The 25,662-nt window shown below is 34.1% G+C and overlaps 1 protein-coding gene across 1 annotated transcript in view; it reads left to right on the top strand.

Moving 5' to 3' along the window:
- The window catches only part of ADGRL4 (adhesion G protein-coupled receptor L4), an 83,503-nt gene extending 58,738 nt beyond the window's left edge, over window positions 1-24,765 (top strand). The window contains exons 10-16 of the mRNA XM_056123094.1: window positions 881-1,054; window positions 2,663-2,866; window positions 5,319-5,539; window positions 5,665-5,731; window positions 21,337-21,428; window positions 22,693-22,861; window positions 23,387-24,765. Coding sequence (XP_055979069.1) covers window positions 881-1,054; window positions 2,663-2,866; window positions 5,319-5,539; window positions 5,665-5,731; window positions 21,337-21,428; window positions 22,693-22,861; window positions 23,387-23,449 — 990 coding nt within the window. The 3' untranslated portion in view covers window positions 23,450-24,765. The remainder of the gene's footprint in view (window positions 1-880; window positions 1,055-2,662; window positions 2,867-5,318; window positions 5,540-5,664; window positions 5,732-21,336; window positions 21,429-22,692; window positions 22,862-23,386) is intronic.
- Window positions 24,766-25,662: the final 897 nt, after the last annotated feature.

Consider the following 25,662-nt stretch of genomic DNA (forward strand, 5'->3'; position numbering starts at 1 on the left):
ATGCAAGTTCTTTGGTTTAAATTACAGGTTCAATAGTCCAAAAATGTAAAGTAATACTACAGTAATAGTAAAGAGGGTAGGGTACTTGCCTTGCACACAGCCAACCAGAATTCTATTTACAGAATTCCATATGGTCCCCCGAGCCCTGCCAGAAGGGATCTCTGAGCACAGAGTCAGAAATAAACCCTGAGCACCACCAGGTGTGGTCTGACCTCTCCCCAAAAATCTTTCCAAATTAAAATAAAAGCATAAATTGTTTCAATTAATTTTATAATTTCAATTAATTTAATTTTTATTTCAGTTTAACAAACTTTTAAACTTTTTATATATTTTGTCATTTTTTCACATATTTTTATTTTTGGCATAATGTTCACTTTCTATTAATTTCCTTCTCATCTCCTGGTGTATTTTTTTATTGTTTAATAATTTCTCATCTTCTCACTTGAATGTAAGGTCAACAATGCAAACATTTTTTTGTTCATTATATTTTTATTCTTTGTATTGTAAGTTTTATTCTTATATTTTTACCACTATGATCAATTTTTAATACTTAGAAAATACTCAATAAGCATTTATTGAATAATGATAAGATGTTAATTATATGTCATGCACTGTTGTAAATAAAATACATGAACGATTAGATAATCACTAATACAATTTTCTGACCCAGAATTAGTAAGTTATATAGCTTTGCTATAACATAGACTTTAATTCTTCCATAATGCAGTAATATTCATTTAATGGAATTGATTTTGTGCTTTGATTTTTAGTCACAGCTTTAATGATACTGATATGCAAAATAGTAATTTATATATAACAAAAGGAATATCATATGCATGCCTTTTTTTTCTGTTCCATCAGTAAAATATCTCTTTTATAGACCACAGATAAGAATAGGAGTCAGTGTGCATTTTGGAACTACTCACTTGATACCATGAATGGCAGTTGGTCGTCAGAGGGCTGTGAGCTGACTTACTCCAATTACACCCACACCTCATGCCGCTGTAATCACCTGACACATTTTGCAATTTTGATGTCTCCTGGTCCTTCCATTGTAAGGCAATTTTGCAATACATATTTATTATTTGGCCTATATTGTTTTATATTTTATGTCATTCAATGAAACTTTTATACATTTTCCTTAGATGTAAGTAGCGTATTTCATTCATTGATAAAATCCCAGCATATCTTTTTCTCTTTGTTTTTGTGCTTGTTGCTTTATATTATATAGCTATTTTAGATTTTTGGTTATTTTAGGTTACTAATCATAGGACTAATTTTGTTTGTAGCATCTAGTAGGTTGTATACCTATTGCCTTGATTGCTACTTGTTTTGTTTTATTATACATAAAATTGGTTAGGTCTTGGGTCTCACCTAGAAATGTTCAGGAGCTATTACTCCTGGAGTGCTCGGGGGACTATAAAATGTCAAGATAACTAGAGCTCTGGCATATGCGCTATTCCTTTGACCTATATCTATGTAGCCAGACTCTTAGTTTTTAATATTGCTTTATGTATTTTAATGTATCATGGGTCTCATTCTCCTAAAGAGCCCTGAATATAATCTCAGGGCTAGGATGAAAGAGACGTTACTGGGGCCTGCTCGAGGCAATCGACAATGATGAAATGTATCATAGACCTTAAGGAACTTACTTTGTGACCAAATAAATAAGAGATATTTTATACCTACTCAATAATGTTAATATCCTTTAGATTAATGTACAAATAACCTCAAGATTTTCAGGCTTGGACGCTGAAAGCTAATGCAGTGGGTAAAGTCATTGGTTTTACACATGACCAGTCTAAGTTTAACCCTAGGCATCACATAGCCCCCCAAGCACTGCCAGTGGTGACTCCTCAACATAGAGCCAAGAGTAAACCTTGAACACTGATGGATGTGGCCCAAAAAGGGAGAAAAGATTTTTAGAGATAATATATCTTTCTCTACAATAAATAATTTCATGTGTATGTCAAACTATAATATCTTACTCTTACATTATATAATTTATTTGATGATCATATCATAATCTTCTTTAGATTATAGGTTTATTTCCTCATATTATTAGAACATGTGAACTTTACATAGTGGCCAAATTAATCTGACCACAGTGTCAGTCACAATGGTGATATTGTTTTAAATGTGACACCATAGCTCTATGCTATATATTTAAATTTTTTCATGTGGTTAGATTAACACCAACCATTCCCATTTTAATGATACTATTTCTATATTACACATATTCAGCATTCCTAATACCTTTGTTTAATGTGTTTTAGATAAATTACTGCATAGAAATAAGACTTTTTCTTACTACTGATAAATCTGTTTTAATTAACCATTTTCACATTACAATAATGAATTACCTTTCAAATATCATGAAACTGATGATAACATGGTTAAACCATATACTAATAATATAAACTACACCCAGAAAAGTCCCTAATTACCTATTATAGCACTGCATGATTTATATCACATTTCTTTGAGTATTGAACATATTTAAAAGTACAAAAAATTCTAATCTAAATGCATACTTGTATTTTCACATTTTATGAACAGTTTGATTAATGATTCTCCAGAAAAGAAGTTCATTATATATTTTAGCTTCTCTGACAAGTTACCAAGTTGTTCTCTTAACAACTTTATTATTATTTCCCTTTAGGGTATTAAAGATTATAATATTCTTACAAGGATCACTCAACTAGGAATAATTATTTCACTAATTTGCCTTGCCATATGCATTTTTACCTTCTGGTTCTTCAGTGAAATTCAGAGCACCAGGACAACAATTCACAAGAATCTCTGTTGTAGCCTCTTCCTTGCTGAACTTGTTTTTCTTGTTGGTATCAATACAAATACTAACAAGGTATGTGAATTTCTCTTTTCATTGTTTTATTGAATAAATTTGTACTCTGCCAAACATATTTGTGTCACAGATATATATATAACAGATATATATATATATATACATATATATATATATTACAATTTAGGACAAATTGGCCAAAATTCTAACATTTTGTTCTTGGGCTTTCCTTTCAAACATGACAATACTAACCTGCTTACCAATTCCGCTAATCAATGAATGTGCCTCAGTATGACAGACTATTAGGACAATAAAAATTGTAATAAAAGGAGAAATCAACTTTTCTGTTTTATTTTGTCCTTTGATGAAGATAATGAAAAACAAAGAAAGATAGAATGGGAAATAAAGTTATCTTAATACAGGGACTGCATGTAAAAGCAGCTAAGATACATAGACTGAAATACAATAAATTGGCTTTACCTACTATTTCCCTAACCACCAGTTTCTTACCGTTTATTGATCAAGGGCCTTATAAAATGATTCCCATATTGAATTAATCTGGGACCACTTAGAAATAGAAATTAAAGTCAGATTAATTGTGCAATAAATTTATTAAGTGAAATGCTTGCAAGAGATAAATAGGAAGAGAGAGACAGAGAGTTATTAGACAATGAAAGAATTCTGACCTCAAATGAAGGAAGAATGAAGGGTTTTACATAGTATGGTTATAAGGAAAATTCAGCATAGTTGACAAGAAGTGCCTTAGCCTTTAAGAATTTCCTGAGCCCAAGTCACATGGCAGAATAATCACATCAGTTAAGGACAGAAATGTGTTCATGAACCCACTGTGTTCAGTGGTTGGCTGGTAGAAGCCTGTGTGAAACAGAATCCAACAATGGTTTCTTATTGTGGCAACTAGAGCCCTGGGTCACTGTCCTCTGTGCAATTGAAGACTGAAGTACATTTCAAGGCCACAAAACATTAAACTGTTTCCATATTTCCTTTCCTATTATAAGTATTTCAAGGAATGAAATTTATCATAGGCGATCAAGGTTTTCATCTAAAATAGATGCTGCAAAGAACATATTTTAACTGGGACACAATAGACTATAAATTCTGAGATTGTGCTTGCTTTGTAATGATTTTCTTCACACCTTTAATTTTATAAACTTTCCAGAAGCTGTAAAGCTTATGTCCTCTTCAGTTAGGTCCCATCATCAACGTCATCTTTAAAAACCTCATCTTTAGTCTTACAGTGTTTGTTTTTTTTATTTTTTGGCAGGTGTGTTGTGTCAAAACCATCTATGTTCTGTGCTAAGGGATCACTACTATTGGTGCTCAAGGGACCATAGGTGGAGTCAGGGTTCAAATAAGGGTTCACTCTTCTGCAACACAAACAACTTTAACACATTAACCTCTGAATATGCCTTTAGTCCCTATAATGATTTAAAAAAATCTTTGTTATCTATTAATATTTTTCATTTTCAATTTGAACAAATATCCTTCTCAGTTACATGGCTACCAAACTTTAATCATTAATGTTCCTCAATTTCCCAACTTTCATAGTACTCATCAACATATTGTAGTTGGTGATCTCTTTGTTCTTGGATTATTATTCATTTTAATAAGTGTAATATGTTTGTGTGTATTATATCATTATACTGTCTCTCCAGCTATAGTGTTAGTTTCTTTAGTACAGAACATAAGACAGTTTATTATCCTTTTTAAATAAAACTTACTTCAGTTTTGAATATAAAGGACATACTCATAATAGCATTTATTTATTTATTTTGCTTTTTTTGGGGGGGTGGTCACATCCAGTGATGCACAGGGGTTACTCCTGGTTCACGCACTCAGGAATTACTCCTGGCGGTGCTAGTGGGACCATATGGGATGCTGGGAATCGAACCCTAGTCAGGCCACGTGCAAGGCAAATGCCCTACCCACTGTGCTATCACTCCAGCCCCTCATAATAGCATTTCACTTAAGTACTTCTAGATTTACTTGGTAGTGTTTTTAACAAAATCATTCAATTTCAGACTTTTCTAAAATATAGCACATTTATCTATTTTGTAAATTCAATATTTGTCACTTGGAACATTTATTATTCTTTTGCTTATGTAATATTTACATTATCTTTTGTTCTTTGAGCATGAACAAAATAAAGAACAAAGACAACTCTGAAACAGCAGTTTGTATCATAATATATTCACTAAAATATCAGGTTTACTTGTAACTAGTGTGCAATATATATATATGATATAAGTGTCTGAAACATATAAATCTCTAGAGAAGAACAACAACTTTCATCCTGTCACAATAGGGGTAAATACTTCATAATAATGAAACACAATTCTTTTTAGTCTGATATAAGTACATCTTTAAAGTCTGATAACAATACTTTGATGTAATCCAGCATTATATAAAGTGAAATATTTCATACAGAAAGTCAATATTCGATGTTGTGTTTATGTTAAAGTCAATAATTCACTACTTTCTGTTTGCCTCCTAGCTTTTCTGTTCAATCATTGCCGGGCTGTTGCATTACTTCTTTTTGGCTGCTTTTGCATGGATGTGCATTGAAGGCATTCACCTCTACCTTATTGTTGTGGGAGTCATCTACAACAAGGGATTTTTGCACAAAAATTTTTATATCTTTGGCTATCTTAGCCCAGCTGTGGTGGTAGGATTTTCAGCAGCCTTAGGATATAGATACTATGGCACCACCAAAGTGTAAGTGATATGATCTCAAATGTATTTAAGATGAAATTCTGAATATGCTTTATGATAGAAAGTGTTGCTTTTTTTAAAGTGCACACAAGCATATTGACAGATTTTATCTGTTAATTTCATTTCAGATGTTGGCTTAGCACAGAAAACAACTTTATTTGGAGTTTTATAGGACCAGCATGCTTAATCATTCTTGTAAGTATATTTAAAAAGGTTATTAGAATCTAAAAAGTGATGATTTAGAAGAACTTAATTTTTTTAGTGCTAAGGCATTACTCTGATGAAAAAATAGTTTTAAGCACTTTACAGTAAATTTATCAACACTTTGCATACATTTTGTTACTCTTGAGAAAGATATTGATCTTAAATTGAAATCTGTTCACAGTATATTTAATTCTCTTGGGGGGATATATTCCTGCATGACATCTAAAAGCATCATACACTTAGTAGTAAGTAAGCATGCTTCAATACTGAGAATGTGCCAGCAGCTGATAAAATAGCATTTCAATGTTTACATTATCTAATCTTTTGTCAATGATTATTGAAAATTAGACTATCATCTTTATAGTTTTGTCATTTTATGTACAGTCAATAATAGTAATTTTAAAACTAAATTGTAATGAAAGAGGAAATAATACACTATTTCCTAAGAACAGACAAGTTATATAATGATAGTCCTATTTCAACAAGAAAGAGGATCTTTTAGTTTGTATTGAAAGTTTTTTCAAATGTACAACTTTGGCAGATGTTATATAAATAAAGACATTTTTATGTGTCTCCAGAACATTTCTAAGTGCTATAAGTTTTGAAAGCCATTTTGGATATAATAGTCTGTCAATGAATCTGGGTGGTCTGACAAGGCACAAGAGTGAAATGAATTATCAGAGAAGTTGTGACAGTATTTTGGAAAAATTTGCACCATATGTTTTGACCATAAGATAACTATCGGTTTTGAACTCTTTTTGATTCTGGTCTTTTACCACATATTTTTATGTTCTCAAGGAAGCTGTAGTGTTTAAAAGGAAATGAAGTCAAAGCAAAAACTTATTCAGTAAGATTTATTATCTTATTTACTTGGGGTGGAAATGTCAGGAATTGAATGTGGGGGGCTCACACATACCTGATAAGTGCTCTGATATCATGCTATATCCCAAGCAGATAGCTCTTTTATCACTAATGTGGATAAAATTAAATGTTTAACAAATTATGTTTCTAACCATGTCAGAAAACTATAAATTCTCAAGCTAAAATTTAGCAATATAAAAAGAAAATATTGAATGTATGTAAATTAAATTATTTCAGATTTTATTTCTTCTATTTCTAATACATATAACCTATATGTAAATATAGATTAAATATTGTCCCTTTCTGGTATTTTCATATAAGAATACATTTTTTTAATGGAGATACTTTCATATCTTCTAATCTTACTGATTCCTTCTCTACCTAGTAGCATGCTCTGAGAAGTTTGTTTTTGTTTATGTTTATTGGAGGATATGGGGGAAAAATAAGGTGTATTTTATTTGTGCATAGACAAAAAGACTTAGTTTTGTCTTTGGGGATCACTCTTGGTTATGCTTGGATGCAACATCAGGGATTTGAAGTAGGGTCAGCACATGGAAGGCCTTATCCACTATACTATCTCTCCAGCTCCTGATAGTGTTGTATATAAGTGAAAGGGTATTTTTGTATCTTGTAGTGTAGATAAAAATATGTGGGTTAGAAATTATACTGAAAGGAGAAAAAAATAGAGTATATTTGTCTAAAGCACAAAAGGTAGTGTTTTCCCTGAATTGATTCTTACATTTGCTTATGTAAGGGAAAAGATAATTTCAGATTATTTCATCTTAAGGTCCACAGGTTTTAGATCTTATCTAAAATCATATCCTCAAACTTTCCCAAAAGCCTAAATGAACACCACCACACATCCTAGTGAGGAATTAATGAATCAGTTTATCTTCCATACAGTTTCACAATGATAACCATTCCAATTAGCCAAAGAATCAGGCTGCCTAAATTATAGAGAAGGCCTCTCCTCAAAAACTATGTTTTACTCTAAAATAGAAAAATTAAAATTTCTACTATCTATAAAAATTACTTTTTTAAATAATTGTGAACATTAAGTGAATTCAATACTGTTCTTAGTCCTGATATATTTTCCTAATAATGGCAATTTATTGATATATAGCTGTACATAGAACCATCAGTAAAACTTTGCAGTCCCAGAATAGAACTCTTTCAAAGTGAAATAAATGGAAAATAGTCACTAACATTTCCAGCCTGACATTTCTCACGGGTCTTACAGATAATGGACCATCAATAGGTCGGTAAAAGACTGGAGAAAGGATCCAAGGAAAAATGACACATTTAGGAGTCCTTGACCTTTGGAGGAACACAATATTCACTAGAAAGAGCTTTGCTTTTCCCTGCCTGTGCCACTCTGATGCATATCTTTGGGCCCATGACTTAGTAAACAGCAATGTGATTCTCCATAATCACATTATCATTGCATCTATGAATGAAGAATCTTTGCGTAAAAATGTGCTTCTTTTCTTTTTAGTCAGTACAACACAAAGATCTATGTAGTAAGTCTTTGGTAGCTACTAGTGTATTTTAATAAAGATTACAATCATAAGTGAGGCAAGACAAAACAATATGTGACCTCTCTTTCGCTGCATGACTGATTTGTGCCCTGGATTCCTAATTTGTAAAATAACAATAATCATGCCAACCCTACACAAAAAGAATTATGGAAAACAAAAATATCTGTTTTAGGAAAAGCAACTCCCATTAAAAGTTAAAAATGTTAGGGATGAAGGGATAGCACATAAGATAAGATTGTGGTTGTAATCAACTCTTGTTTGATCCCTGGCACTACATATGATTCCCCCCAAGCATTGCCAAGAGTGACCTCTGAGCACAGAGCCATTACTAAGTCCTGAGCACAGCTGTCCATGATCCAAACTGCCCCCCCAGCCACCCAAAAATAAGTTAGAAAGAAAACTTCATAATAATAGTTGTGTAATCTTAGGACTCCCTTATCTTTTGCTTCTGTGTTAAAAATTAAATTGAAAGATCAATTTCAAAACTATGATTTATGCAGCAGAATCTTGTATGCAAGGGACAGTCTGTTTGGCCAATATAGTGTGTATATTATAAATGGAAAATGGTATTTGCTTCGTTGTTACGAATGACACTGTGGGTCATGGTTCATTGAGACCATAATATAAAAATAAAAACTACATGCGCATTAAGAAAGGACTTAGTTTAGCTTTGGTTGTTTTTTCTAATCCTAGTTGGTTTTTTTCAATAGAAGATTCATGGTTTTCAATCTACTCGGATAATTATTAACCACTTAGATGTTTGACTAGCAGCACTTACTGCATTGATCAAATGAAAGTGCTTCCTCAGGTGTAAATTCATTAACATTAAGAATGCCTTCGAATCCTAAAGTATGAACTGGTGACCTGACTAAGAAATCCTATTCAAAATGTTAATATAAGTACTATACATTAAAAAAGTATTCATGTTTTGAAATATTAAGCTACACAAGAGGATTCTAAGTTTTTGTAAAGAGCAATCTTCAAAAAGATCATTTCTATCTTGTATCTTTAATGCTCAATAATCAATACTACTTGTTCATGCAATTGAATTTAAGAACAAAGATGTTAAGTGGTTTGAAAGCAATATTACTTTTAAATAGAAATTTATTTTTCAACCTACATACTCAATATTAAAGAATAAAATTTGTCCAAGATAAATAATAATTCGGGTATATCCAAATAAGACACTTTCCTTAAAAATAAGAGCTTTCACAAGAACAAAAGCAACCGGTGCTGGCGCAGATGTGGCGAGAAAGGGACACTCCTTCACTGTTGGTGGGAATGCCGACTGGTTCAGCAGCTCTTTTGGAAAACAGTATGGACGATTCTAAAAAAATTAGAAATTGAGCTCCCATTTGACCCAGTAATATCACTCCTGAAAATACATCCCAGAGAAGCAAAAATGTATAGTCAAAGTGATATCTGCAATTGTTTGTTCATTGCAGCACTCTTTACAATATCCAGAATCTGGAAAAAACCTAAGTGCCCCAGAACAGATACTGGTTAAAGAAACTTTGGTACATTTACACAATGGAGTACTATGTAACTGTTAGAAAAGACGAAGTCATAAAATTTACATACAAGTGGTACTACATGGAAATTATCATGTTAAGCGAAATGACTCAGAAAGAAAGGGATAGACATAGAAAGATTGCATTCATCCGGGGAACATAAAGTAACAAAATAGGAGACTAACACCCAAGAATGGCAGAGATTAGTACCAGGAATTTTACTCCATGGATTGGAAGCCAACCACACATGCTAGGGGAAAAGGAAGCTCAGATAGAGAAGGGAACACCAAATAAAGGTGTTGGGAGGATCCTCCCAGGATGGGAGAAGCATGCTGAAAGTAGATTTTAAACCAAACATGATTGTCACCCATTGCCTCTTTTGCAAACCACAGCACCTAATAAGAGAGAGAGAACAAAAGGGAATGCCCTGCCACAGAGGTAGGGTAGAATGGGGGAATGGTAGGTGGGAGGGATACTGGGATCCGTGGTGGTGGGAAATGGGCACTGGTGGAGGGATGGGTATTTGATCATTGTATAATTGAAACCCAAGGACAAAAATTTGTATGTCTACAACTGTACCTCATGTTGTCTCACTAATAATAAAAAAAAATAAGAGCTTTCATTTGAATTTAAATCACAACTGAAAGTTAGTGTTTTTGTTACTTTTGTTCTCTTCTTATATTTGCCTATAATTTCAACCAGTTTTTATAGTAGTCTCCTTTGTTCTAGGTACACAATCTCTTCATTCCCTTTGAGTAAGAAAATCTATTAAAATCTGCTTAATATAAATTAAAATCTACTCAAAAATGAATTTATTACATAATCTTACTGTATTTTTAATTTCACAAATTTTCCATTCTTGAAAGAAATGAAAATGATAATAAGGCGATGTAAAAAGTGACATGTTTCTTTACCTATATTCTCTGTTTTAAGTATGAATAACCACTTCAGTGCCTGCAGTATGTAGCTACTAGTTTAATATTATTCTGACCTTCTTGAAACAAAAGATAACTAGAGTTTTTAAAAGTGGAGTTTGAAAAGCACAATTAATGTATTTGGATTTTTCAATTTATTACCATACATGAGTATAAAAGTCTTACAGAAACTGACTTCACAGATAATTTCTTTGGTACTTAGAATATTTTAATTTTTAAATACACAAGTTTATAAATATTATATATCAAAAATATGTTGATGTTATTCAAGTTCAGTTAGAAATAACTAGACAAGATGAGGTTTATGTTTTTAGTGTAGTTTTCCAGGAAGGAATGTTAAATATAAATATATATATATTTCAATATATATATTGAAAAGGAATATTATGGGAAGGTAGTGGAGAAATAGAATAGGGTTTTAAGGTAATTACCTTGCCTGCAACCAATCGCAGGCAAGGGAGACTGACATTGTAAGTGGGTACTAAAAGCATCACCAGAGCACAGAGGCAGGAGTAAGCCCTGAGCCCACTGGGTGTGGCAGGGAAAGAAAGGAAGGAAAGAAGGAAAGAAGGGAGGGAGGGAGGAAGGGAGGAAGGGAGGAAGGAAGGGAAAGATAGAGGAGGGAAGAAGGGGGAGAGAGGGAGGGAGGAAGAAAGGAAGAAGAGAGGGAAGGGGGAAGGAAGGGGAGAGGGAAGGGAGGAAGAAAGGGAGAGAGAAAATGAGGGAGAAAGGATATTTTTAATAAATGAAAAAAATAAATGTAGCTATTAAGAGACAGAACCCTGATAAATTTCCATACTCTTGTAATTATAAACTTGAATTAACTATTTTTAAATATCTTTACATTTTCTTTTCTTTATAACTGTTTAAAGAATTACCTTGAGAAGATCAGGTCACTACAGCAAATTGCATTAATTCGTTTATAGTGAACAGATAAAAATTTAAGTTTCTACTTACTAAACTCCTAAAGATCTTTAAACTTAACCAAGAGGACAGTACCTCTTCTGATCATTCTGACACATCTGATTATCCTCTGAGCTTAATGAAAGGCCTTTACCTAGCCTGCAACAAGCCTGAGCTCTCTTTTCTATCAGCCTCTACTAGCTTTTGAATAACACTTGTTCTAGGCATCGAAAATGTGTAGGCTTTCCTAACAGTTTTTATCACATTCCTTTCTTCCCTTGAATATTCTTAGGAATATATAACTCAGTCATCCTGAGTGAATGTCCTGAGTGGCTCATTTTGAATTTTGTTTCACATCTAGTTTCAGAGTTTCTCAAAAAGAGAAATGTTAAAATTCTGTGTAATTAAGAGAAATCTGCACTTAGAAAAATACAGTCTAAGTTTTTCAGTTTCAGAGCACAGCCTTTACTCAATAGTCTATAATTCACCGCTAGATTATTAAAAGTCATCACTATGTCTATAATTTAAATAAATTGAAACTGACAAAAGGAAGTTTAAGCACTTTACTTAGGATTATATGAGTTTAGATATAAGCTCATGCTTTCGGAATTCTTATTTTGAGCTATTTCACTACATTTCCATTGTAGGAAATACATTTTGTTAGGTCATAAAAAGATTTTTCCTGTATTCTATATCCATAGTGGTTGTATTTGGGCTGAAAGACATCTGGCAATTTACAGAACTTCTAAAAATGGTTCCCTATGCTACCATACATAATACAATTTGCACACTTAATATAAGTCATAGTTATAGCAATAAATTATCTTTAAGTATGTCCCAAATATTATTTGAGATGTGCTTACACTGAAACTTTACTTTTTATATATCTAGAAATAAAGGTTTATAGCTGGATATATACCTGGAGTTACATATACTAAACCAGGCAAATCTGTGAGAAAGGTCTATGGAAGTAGGCTTTATACAAAATAAAATGTCAAGTACATTTTATTTGTATAAGGACAGCATGCGTTTGTCACTTAAAGAAAAAGAGGTTTATAAATGTTGCCATTTATCTTAATCTTTTTATTTTAAAAACATTCAGGTGAAGTCTATAAAACTTAAACAAGTTTTTACACAATAAACTCACTAAAAACGTAAACCATCTATACTAAAACATAGATTACAAGCTTATTCCATTAGCCAAATTTAGTTCTATGTAATAGTTTCTATTAATAGCTGCTAGATTGGGGTCAATTTCAACTTGCAGGCATCTACATTTCCTGACTGGAGTCCTTCTGCATTGAATTCTCTCCACGTCAGTCTCATCTCCATTCTCTTCTGCTACATCTTTCTGGCAAATCTCTACTGGTCTCCTTTCATTTTTAAGAATACCAAGATTGCTTCCTTATTTTAAAGCTTATTATCTTAATTCGGTGTGCAAAATCACAGTTGCCATATTCTCAAGTTATAGAAATTAAGATATGAATGCTTTTTTGGAAGGGAAAACTATTCTACTTACCACATACCCAAATTTTTCTGGTAGGTCATGTGGTTAAAAGGCAGTTATAGGGATAATTCAAGCTGAGAGACATTTCTTGGAAATCTGACAGAAAATGAAACTTAATACTTAATTCTGAGTTAGTTAGTGAAAATATTGTTCAATCTAATAAACTATATCTTTTCTTTTAAATTTAAATTGAAAATTACCTCATCATCTCTGCAATGTTTAGAATTGAGGACAATTAGGTCACTGTTTGTATTAACCTATTGTTAAGCCAGTTGAACCCCACCTATTGTTCATGGCCAAACCAGATTTGTCACAGGCTAATTAATTTAAAGGTAGCACATTAAACTATTTAAAAGAACATAGCAGTTGTGATCATGACACAGTTTTTAATGACAGATTCTGTTTGATATATATTAAAAATTAAAGCATAGATCTAAAAGTTCTGTAAGAGAAAATTTCTCATTCTTTTCAGTGAGATCTAAAATCAGCATATAGATGACTTCATCAATTATTGAATAAAAGAGTAAGAAAGGAAAAATGACTGGCTAGGATGCTTCTACTTGAAGTCTGAATTTTAGGCCTTTGTGTTGAATATACCTCTAAGTCTAAATTTTTCAGAATTTGTTCTATTTCACTAACTCATATATAAAAATTTTCTTTTCTTAAACTAAAAAGCCCTTAAAAATATTGACATATCCTATCATAAAACAGAATGTGCATACTAAAATTTGAAGCAACCTCATGCATTAATAACATTAAGAAACAACTATATAAAGACAATGGCATCTATGATAAAGCAAAGAGAAAAAATTAAATTTAAAGTATTACTTTTTAAGATTTAAATTTTATGTATATTTTCTTCTTGGCTATTTTATTCTATTCTGTATTGTTAAGCATAGGTATGAACTACAGAGTTCTGATACATCTCATTAACGAATTTTTTCTTGTTAAATCCTTAAAAATCAGCAAGTTATATTTTGCTAGTTGACAACCTAAGACTGTATAAAACAAAAATCATAATGAATGACTTTGCTCATCTGCCAGCCACTAATTAGCCCCTGTTTGTTACACTAGCATTTAGAAATGAATAAAAATGGACCCACAGGTGATAGAATCAGCACACACAAACACTAATTAGCAAAGTGTAAATCAGTTAAGAAACACCATTTTCTTAATTAAAGTTGATATTAATTTTTAAAAGAATTACCAGAAATTCAAGTCTGTTGTCACTAATGTAACTATTGCTTATTAAGCCCATAACAGAGTTTTCAACTATTTAATCTGAAATACAGATTTTAATCTTTTTCTAACTTCATTACCTCTATAATAATAGCAAACTATTATTATAAGAATAATGTTTTATTTTCTATTTAATCTGCCCTCAGATGGTTCATATAACAGTATAGAAAACATTTTCTCATCAGAGATACTTTTCTGTACACATCATTTTGGCTTAACTTCCACCTTTAAGAAAAGAAAGTGCTTTTAAATTATTTTAGGTGATGCTGATTTATTTCTTTGTATTTTTAATGATTTTTTAAAAGGGATTTAAAATTGTTTTTAACAAAATATGTAATGCAAGTTGTGTTTAAAAAGTAAACAGAGTTTTTTTTCTAATTACTTCAAATGGCTAATTTGGCTTTGAGTTTACTTAAGAACGAAATCACTCTAATACTTGTTAGCATGACTAATAAGATTTCATTCACTGTTATAGTGATAGGTGTACAGACCACCACAGAAGCTGAGGAGTATCTCACTCAACTTTAGATATAGTAAAGATGACTAAGAATATGGAGCCAAGGAACAGATTATGGGGAAAAAGGGCAGCAGTGGTCAGGACATTATTGAGATATTAGGGGTGTAATCTCTTGCCAAATATTCTTTTAAGGATTTTTGATGAAAGGCAGCTCAGTGTGATCAGATATTAAGGTGTGGCCTGAAGAATTTGATTAGATATTAAGAATGAACAGGTACCCAACGGTAAGAGAATTTTTTCTAAGCAGAATTTTCACTCAATTTGAACTCCTCCACAAGGATTGACACAGAAACCCAAGATGGTAAAGTCTTGCTAAAAAGAGAGCTTAGAGGAATTTGACTTAAGATTGTTTCAGGAGAGTTTCCACCAATTTTCTTGTAAGTAAGGAAAGAATAGAACATGTTGACACATCCAAAATGGTAAAGAAGAGGATCATTCTCAACATTTCTATAGAACTGAACTCAGGTCTAATTTTAGCATTTGGCATTTAGCTTTTAAAGAGATTTTATAGGAGGGACAGTGTAAAGAAGCAAGACTTAAAAAGAGATGATTGGAAAAGGAGCTTTGGGAATACCTGAGAGCACAATCACCCAAAGGCATACTTGGTATTCTGGAAGAATGTAGAAAATCCAATGTCAGTACACTGAAGTGATCAAGGATGGAGGATTAGGATTTTACAAATTACCTTTGCCTATCATTAGGTCATAGTGTGTTCTTTAAGTTTAATATGAAACCAACCAACTGGATGGTTCTGAATACAGAAACCTTCTGATTTGCATGATTTCACAGATCCAATGAACTGTTTGGGAAGACTGCATTATGAAGTCTCTGAGGAAGGTAGAACACCAATTAGGAAGCTTCTTTAATAACCTAAGAAAATTATAACATTACCCGATTTTAGGAAAGAAGCTGTGAAGACTGAAAGTACTGCTCATATACTGAGTATATCTTGCAGAGGTGAAACATTTTGTAATGACTATTTAAACTGGTCTACTAGGGGCTGGAGCAATAGCACATCGGGTAGGGAGTTTGCCTTGCATGCAGCCAACCTATGTTCAATTCCCAGCATCCCATATGGTCCCCTGAGCACCACCAGGACTAATTCCTGAGTGCATAGCCAGGAGTAACCTCTGTGCATTGCTGGGAGTGACGCAAAAAGCAAAAATATAAAAAATTAGAAAAAATTAAAAAATAAACTGGACTACTAAACAGGTAAAGGTAAAGATAAAGGCCCTCCCATTGATCGTCGATTTGCTCGAGCGGGCCCAGTAACGTCTCCATTGGAGACTTTGTTGTTACTGTGTTTGGCATATCGAATACTCTCGGTAGCTTGCCGGGCTCTCCGAGAGGGGCGGAGGAATCGAACTTGGGTCAGCCATGTTGGCTGCGTGCAAGGCAAACGCCCTTACCGCTGTATTATCCCATCCAGCCCAGATAAATGAGTATTTAATAAAAAAAATTTTGAGGTGGAAAGAATTCAGCAAAAATAGACTATGGAGATATTAGGATTTTGACTTACGATATTTTTTATTCACGACTTGATTATTTGATCACTTGACATCCGATAACTCATGAATTTGCTAGAGTGGGCCCCAGAAACGTCTCCATTCATCCCTGTTGAATGCTAGTGTAGCTCAATGGAGTCTGCTCACTCTAGGAACACGAAGAGCCTTAAATCAATCATTCAGGTCTTGAGAAAGAAGTCTGACCATCTCATAGTGGGCAGCCACATGATCTTTTGACGTCCAGTTTTATCCAGTCAGTAATAGCTCTAGTCTGGAGGTCATCTCTAAATCTCATTACATGTCCAACTCATATGATTTTCAATGACTTGGCAAATGAGACAGAGTCCCTGATTCTTGATCATTGATGGAGGTTGGAATGCCGGATTCTTTCTCTCATTTGAGTGAAGCGTGATACTCTAAGCATAGCTTTTTCGATTCCTCTTTGGGAGACCCGATTAGTGTTCTCATCCTGTCTTTGTAGGACCCAGGTCTCTGAGGCATAAGTTAATGCAGGATGAACAGTGGAATCGAAGAGATGTGCCGGAAGCCACAGGTTCTTCGTCCTCTTAGCTATTTCTTCAATGCTCTTGAAGGCTTTCCAAGACACTCTCTTCCTCCTGAGCAACTATGGTGCCAGGTCATTTGTCATGTTGACTTCTCAACCTAGGTACACATAACTGTTCCATTTGGAGATCTTTGTTCCATTGAGAGCAAATGGAACATCAGAAATGAGACCATTTCTCATAAACATTATCTTCATGATATTCAGCTGTAGTCTGACCTTTCCACACTCACGGTCAAAGTTGGCCAGCATTTGTGCCACTTGATTAATGTTTGGTGTTATTAGAACGATGCCATCAGCAAAGCAGAGGTGGTGTAGTTGCCGACCACCTATCTTCACTCTCATTCCTTCCCATTCCAGTCATCGCATGATGTTTTCAAGGGTGGCACTGAAGACATTTGGTGAAATGGTATCTCCCTTGACATTGATGATTACTTCCTTGCCGAATAGTGAGATCCTGGTAGTGAATCTGTAACACATCTCATAGAGGATCCTGATGTATTGAGTTTGAATGCCCTGTTTGGTTAGGGCTTCGATGATTGCTTCAGTCTCAACAGAATCAAAGGCCTTCTTTAAATCAATGAACATTAGACAGAACAGCATCTTGAACTCCCAAGAAACCTCTATGAGCGTGGTTATCATGTGGATATGGTCGATCGTGCTGAATTCTTTTCAGAACCTGGATTTTTCTCATGGTTGTCCTTCATCTAGTGTTCTGCCAATCCTATTCAGGATGACTCGAGTGAACAGCTTGTAGAGACAAACAGACAGAACAGGCGATAGTTGTCAATGTCATGGATGTCTCCCTTGTACAGTAGAACAGTCCTGCTGGTTTTCTATTGGGACTGAAACTTGCATTCAGACAGGTAGCATGTGAATGCTGAGCCAGTGTATTGATGAGTACTGACGGCAGGTTCTTCAGGTGTTCGGGTCTGATCTTGTCTGAGCTGGGTGCTGTTCACATCTTTACCAATGAAATAGCGTCTCAGATTTCGGAAAGGAGAATGTTGGGAATGACATATCCATCCTGCAGAATTTGTTATGTGGGCAGCTGGATGTGACTATTGAAGAGATACGAGTAGAAGTCATGGATAATCTTCTCCATTACCCTTCTGAAAGATGTGATAGATCCATCCAGACATCAAAGGGCAGTCATTTTGGTCTTGTAGTTGGCAAAAGACAGGAGGGCATTGTAAATGCTTTTCCTGGCTTTTTCCAGGTCTGCCAGCACTGCTGCTCTTCTCTCTGTGAGGTCTTCCTTGATCACTTCTCTGCACTTCTTTGTGAGCTTGGATGTTTGCTTTTGGTTGCCTGAGGCTTGCACCAAGTCACATTGGCGAATGAGCTCAAGAGTTTTCAAAGACAGGCGCCTTTTTGTAGCTGTCTCTCCCGGCGTTCCTCACACAATCATGTAGGTGTTGAACCAGTCGATCATATTCTTTGTCAATGTTGTCAATGGTGGCATCTTCCCATATTGCCCCAATAGTGCTAAAAAGCTCCCAGTTGGTAGTCATTCTGGGAGTTCTCTTCTTAAACTTTGCAGACCTTTCTACCCACTCTGTAAAGTAGAATTTTGCACAAAGGAGACAGTGGTCTGAACCCGAATGGAATTTTGGGACAACAGAGATATCAGTCAGGGAAAAGCATCGATTGAATATGATGTGGTCAATTTCTTTGTGGAACCATCCACCGGGAGACTTCCATGTCCAAAGTTTGATTCGGCCTTCTGGAACTGTGAGTTACCATGGATGATCGTGGTCAACATGTTGAACTCAGACAGTCTCTCAACCTTGTTCGTTCCATTCTAGGCCATGGGTCCCTATGTGGAGTTCTTCAGCTGATCTTCTCAGTCCTATCTTGGCATTCAAATCACCAACAATGATCTTTAGACGGTGTGGTCTTCTTTATAGAATTTCTCCAGCTCCATGTAGAACTTCTCGATTTCTTCTTCATAATTGGATTCGTCAATTGCCTCAAGCAGGCCCCAGTAACGTCTCCTTCATCCTAGCCCTGAGATTTTTAAGAAAGTGCTATATTTAAGGCTCTTTAGGAGAATGAGACCCATCATTGTTACTGGTATTTGGCATATTGGGTACACCACGGGAAGTTTGCCAGACTCTGCCGTGTGGGCAGGTTACATTCGGTAGCCTGCCAGTTTGTCCAAAATAGAAATGTGATAATAAGATAATTGGATGTTGGTACATAGGCAACGAAGATAGAAATTGCTGGCAGTGAGTCACATCTATTCAAGTGTAATCATCTCATTCAAGTTGTTAGGCATTTGAATGAATCAATGCTCATGGCCAAGTTTGTGTTGGCATGGACACCGACACCACCGACGCCTCTTTTGTCTCATGTTCCGAGGAACAGTTCTTCTCCAGTGTTAAAAACAGTGTGATGTGATTCTTCTCATCTCAGTCAGACGAATGATGTCGTACTTCATCTTTCACGCTTGTACCATTAGGTCTTCGATGGATTCATCCGATGCCAGCATACATGCATTGAAAGTACAGACAGTAATTTGTGTCCTTCTTCACAAATGTTTGGGCAGCCTAGTCAGCCTTGAGATTTTTATCAGCCTCTCCTTCATCCTTCTTAATGCTGTCATATTGGTGGCTCTTTCAGGGTCAGGGGAATGAGACTCATTGTATTTACTGTTTTTGGCATATCTAATATGCCACAGATAGTTTGCCAGGCTCTACCGTGCAGGCGGGATACTCTTGATAGCTTGCCAGGCTCTCCAAGAGGGATAGAGACTTTTAGGGTGGCCTCTAATTGCCCTTGCAGGTGTTCCTATGGTTCAAACCATATTTGAACCCTATCAAATATGGTGTGGTAATTTTGGAAGATGGTATTAAGTGAGTGGATGCAGTTGAGGTAGTGGAAATCTGCTGATAAGGTATTTATTGGGTACTGGTAGGGTGGGTCTTCTGTATGTAATCCCTGGAGGTTGGTGGAAGTAGACAGGGCAGGGTAGGGTGGGGCTTCTGGGGTGTCCTCTAATTGCCCTTGCAGGTGTTCCTATGGGGCTTCTGGGTTTAATCCCTTGATCGCTGGCGATTGGTGGGAGCAGGCAGAGGATCTCTGTTCCCAGGTCCCGTTGAGCCTGGAGTTCAAGGTCATGGAGTTCCTTCCACTTATCTGGTTCTCTGGGGCTTCACTCGTGTGTGAGGTTTGGCACAAGCGTTCAGGAAGAGTCCTGGAGCATGGCAGCAGCTGGGTAGTGAAGGTAGTGGAGGCTACCTATTATTCACAACATCCACTTGTTTTCCAAGTATAGAGTCAGATAGACCCTATGAGCAGTATTTTAAGTCACTTAGTCTTATCATCGGGGAAATAAGTGTATATAGATAGTTCAGTGAGAAATCTAATCTTTTATCCCTTGTTTCCCTCCTCTGACTTTACTGAATTACCGAGTTATCATCTGTGTTCTTTCACTCCTCTCTCAGCTGCATGTGCAATTTTGTATATAGTTATAATAGCCTGATTACTGGTAGTCACAAACCTATAAATTCCTTGAGAAAAAGGGTGATGGTGCATATGATTTCTTGGTGAGAGAGGGTAAATTAAAGTCTTTGCATTTGTGATAAAAATCTTAAGTAATATCCACTTCTACCTACTTCATCCACCTCATTGTAGGTTATTTCTCATTGTTCTCCACGATTCAGTCTTTCTAAATTACTTATTCATTAAAATACAGGTACATTTAAAATAAAATTATTTAGTCATTTGCCACTGCAAATATGATTTAAAGGTTTCTGAAAATAGAGATAAAGTTAAGAAAAAACATTTTATAATTTGTCACCATAAAAAAGGTAAAAAGTTTGATCATTCTGCTTGACCCATATTAGAAAATAGAAATAATAGGATGATAAATTCTTCTTAACATTTAAGCTGCTGATAATTTTTAAGTTTCTGAGGATAATTCTAAATGAAGACCATCTCAACATAAATATTCATAGAGACAACCAAGTGTACAGATGAAAGAAAAAAATATTTTCTATATATAGAAAATGAGGGCTTTGGCTGAATTGTTGAATTTCTTTTTAATTTTTTTCCATTTTAAATATTATAATGATTATAAAAGTTATAATTAATGCATGTCAAAAAGCAATATATCAAATAAAAAAATCATCTTTAAGTATTTCTAAAAACTTCAAACCAAATTTCATTTGACATACACACACATATATATACATAATATATATATATATATATTATTGGAACTTGATAGTAATAATCAACCTAGAGTATGTTTCTAACATCTGAAGTTTTTGAATAGTTTAAATGATTAGTTGTCATAAAATGTACTAAGTACAATTTTGCACTAAAAATTTTCACTGATATTATAAAAAGCAACCATGGACTTATTTGCCTAGGTGATTTTTACTTTGTAGTATGTATAACAATGTCATGACTTCCTGGTTTCTATCCTACTTAAAATATTTACTCATTGTATATCCTTTATATATATATAATTTACATAAAAATTGTTTCTTCTTGGTGTTATTTCCTCAGGTTAATCTCTTGGCGTTTGGATTTATCATATACAAAGTTTTTCGTCACACAGCAGGGTTGAAACCAGAAGTTAGTTGCTATGAGAACATAAGGTAATGTCTCTTTTAATATACTTTCCTAACTAATTGAAAGATTTAATAATAGTGCAAATCATTTTGGAAGAGTTATTTATAAAACTTTTACATCCTTTCCATGATACTAAAAACATCTTGTAAAATAATACCTCATACCTTCAATGAAATCATAACTATAGGTTAAATGATTAGTAAAGCAAGCATTCCAACGCACTTCTTTGAAGGAAAAGATGATAATAGTATTGTAAGATGGATGTAAGTTTTAGTGACAATCTATTGAAAAAAATAACTCAGAGCTTAATAAAATTTTCTTATTCATAGTCTGCTTGCTACCATAAGTTTTGTAAAAACTTTTCTCTTTAAAACTGATTTATGGATGCCAGGAAAATAATTTCTTCAGGAAAAACTGTACTGAACTACAGGGAACATTAGAAACAACTGACTGTGGGGTTGTTTGGGCATACACTATATCTCCAAGACTCTTCATAAGATTTATATTTAGGATTTAGCAAATGTTTGATTACTTTCTTTTATCACCATCTATAGTTTCATTCACTGTGCTGGTTTTAAGAAAGTTGAAAATGACTCATATTCCAAGGTGTACTGCTCAAACATCTGTAGTCCAGAATAATTTGATGAAGAATGAATAAGAAAATAGTCATTAGTTACCTAATTTTAAAGGCACCATTGTCAGTTAACATGAGCAGGATTGAATTTTATTTCACTTAAAGCAACTGACAATAAATTGAAAATAGATGCACGTTTATATGCAGGTAGCTTTAGTTATTAAAAAGTCGATACTCTAACATGAGTTTGTATTGAGATAACTGTACCACAAAAGAACAAAATTTACTTTTATCACTTATATTTTCTTTCCCACTAAATTTGAAAGGAAAGTAGAAGACTACTTTGGTGCCTCACTTGTTCTTACCCAAATCCTTGTGGTTTAATGTTTCCTGAGAGCAGGTAACATATCTGTCTTACCTTAGGGAACTTTGCCACATGAAGTTTGACATCAAATATACTTCACTGTGCCAGATAAAAATATTAAGGAAATTTCTTGAAAAAAACCCACATTTAAATTATGCTTCCTTGATTTGGGGAGTATATTCGTACCACACTACAGGATCATACACTAAAGACTATCCCATACAACTACAGAAGAATTTGTCATTTTCAGAAGACTTTTTAGTCATACAAAAAGTCATTTGTAAATTGAGAAATTTGGTGTTTGTAAAGTTTGCATAGTTTTCTTAATTAAATTCTTTCAAATATGTTCTAGATCTTGTGCCAGAGGGGCCCTTGCTCTCCTGTTCCTCCTTGGGACCACCTGGATCTTTGGAATACTTCATGTTGTGCACGCATCAGTGGTGACGGCTTACCTCTTCACAGTCAGCAATGCCTTCCAGGGGATGTTCATTTTCTTATTCTTGTGTGTTTTATCTAGGAAGGTAAATACATTTTCATTTGTTCAAACCTATGATGTATTCATTAAGCATCAATTACTAGACTGATAAAAATTCTTTATTTTCATAGACATGACTTGTGACTTTTTTGCTTAAATACCATACATTTTGAGTATTAGAAACCAGCATATCAGGGCCTAAGAGATAGTGTAATGAGTAGGGTCCTTGTCTTCACACAGCCAGTGCTTGTTCACTCCCTGGCACCACATGTGTTCCCCTGACCCTCGCTAGGAGTAATTCCTGAGCATAGAGATAGAATAAAGGCCTCAGCACCAATGGGAATGGCCAAAAACAAAATGAAACAAAACAAAAAATAAAACAGAATATTGAGCTGTTGAAAAGAAAATAGACAAAGATAAATTTGGCTTTTATTCATTAGAGCATATCTGACAAAAATAAAAACAATAATAATTTAGAAAAAGATATACAATAATATAATATAACTTGAAAATACTGTGAAAGTTATCTTTGTTACTATGTTTAATGTTTTTCCCTTTTTTCTTTATTTAGATCCAAGAAGAATATTATAGATTGTTTAAAAATGTCCCTTGTTGTTTTGGATGTCTAAGGTAAACTCAAGAACTATGGATAATCATTGCTACACAAAAATAAAAATGCCGGGCTACGGATAGCCAATGCATAAAATGACTTGAAAAAATCCTGTTATTAATTACCAATTAGTCAAACTTAAAAGTCAGTGTTTCTGTTTACAATAGGGAAACTATATAAGAGTTAAAATTATGTACCATATAACAATAGTATCCTTTCCTACGTGACATAAGTTAGTTATGTCAAAAATAGTATTGCAGATATTTGGAAAGTAATTGGTTTCTCAGGAGTGATATCACTGTGCCCAAGGAAAAATTTTCTTTCTAACACAAAAAATATATGAATGTCCTGAAGGAAACCACTGGCTTGATATTTTTGTGACTCATGTTGCCTTTGAAACTAGTCCCCTATCACCTTAGTAATGAGCTCTGTTACAGAAAGTGGAACATAAGAGAATGAAAGAGCAGAATATAAAACAGTAAAAAGTGAATGGCTGTTATAACGATGAAATATATTTTGAGTAAACTTGTTTTTCGTAAAGTAGATGAGAAATTATATTGATAGAATAATGAATTGAGCAGTGTATCTTACCATTTTGTGAATTGTTCTGAGCTATAAATTTCTGCTGAAACAACTTAGACCTATATTTGTTATAGCCCTTTTTCCCTAATAATCTTTTATAAAAAAATCACAAAAACTTCAGAAAAGAAAAACAAACATTTCTGTTATGTTCTTTTATTTTTAACATTAGAAGGAAGTATACACTCTTTCTACTTATTTCACAGATTGTGACTTCAAATGCTTAATCAGTACTATATAAATGTGTCAAAATATAATATTGCTATGCCTGTAAATGTAAAAATAGTGTATATAAAGCAAAAATATTCTATTCTATGGTCTTTCAATGTAGTGAAGTGTCATTTCTCATTAGACTAGTGTATTTGAATTGTTTATTTTTTAATTTTAGATATATAGTTCAAATTGCAGCATTCTCCTCTAACACTATTTTTAAAAGGCAATGTAAATATAAAAGTATTAATAAGGTGATTTAAATATTTTTTGTTTAGAAAAGTACACATTTAAAAATGTTATTTGTAACAAAGAAGTAACAGAACATAGAAATTTTTACAGTGGAATGATTTTCTCGTGGTCTCTCACTATCTATTAAAGTCTATCTTAAATGTGTTTAATATATAGCTTCTGAATATCCTCAAATCTTTTCTTATAATGAGAAAACAGTGATTTTATTTTGAAAAATATGTGTAATTGATAAAATTATGCCAGTATAACTTCTCGTTATTTTTAATTAATTTCTCTAACTATTAAAATAAAGTCAATCAAATAACAAATAAAATGTTGCCTAAATGAGTCCTGTACCTGAGTTGTCCCACGATGTGTCCAACACAGGCAGAGAGGATCTCTGTTCCCGGGTCCTGTTGAGTCCAGAGTCCAAGGTCACAAAGTTCCACATTACCTGGGTACTGTGGGACTTCACTTCTGCATGAGGTTCGGTCCGAGTGTCCCAAAAGTGGCCTGGAGCATGGACTCTGAGCCAGGCTGTTTCCACTCGGGACACCCCATAGGGGGGCAGACTACAGCCCCCCCTTACCCCAAGGGACCCAGCCTGGGCATTCGACCTCCACTACCCAAATGCCACCAAGCTCCAGGCCACTTTCCGGACGTTCGGGCTGAACCTTCCACAGGAGATACTGAAAAAGTACTCATAATCAGCATATGGACATTTATGTATGGTAGACAGAATAATGGACCTCTCAACTCTCAAATCTCCATGCCATAATTTTCAGAACCAGTGAATAGATTACAAAGAAGAGAATTAGGTTATCAAAAGTTGAGCTTAACAAGGTATCATTAACCAAGTATTATCACAGGGTCCCTTTCTTTGGAGGTAAGTTGTGGTTGAAGTCACATCAGCAACATTGAGGGAATACTCCTGACTGTGCTCGCTTCTGAAAGGGCTCAGGGCATCATATATCATTCCGAAGATTGAACTGAAGTCAAAGGAACACAACACAAGTGCTTGAAACACTGAAGTATCTCTCTGTCTCCACTAAATTCCTTATAAATAAACTGGAAAAGAAGTGGCAGCTTATCATATACAGCATAAGTCAATTATCAACCAGCTATTTTATGATCCATAAATTGAAACAGGTTCTTCCACTTCACTGTGGTAAGCCCATAAATAATGAAGACAATGTTCTTATTTACAAATTATGTTC

Source organism: Sorex fumeus, unplaced genomic scaffold, assembly GCF_029834395.1.
Source record: "Sorex fumeus unplaced genomic scaffold, SorFum_2.1 ptg000047l, whole genome shotgun sequence".
In the NCBI taxonomy this organism is placed as follows: Eukaryota; Metazoa; Chordata; class Mammalia; order Eulipotyphla; family Soricidae; genus Sorex; species Sorex fumeus.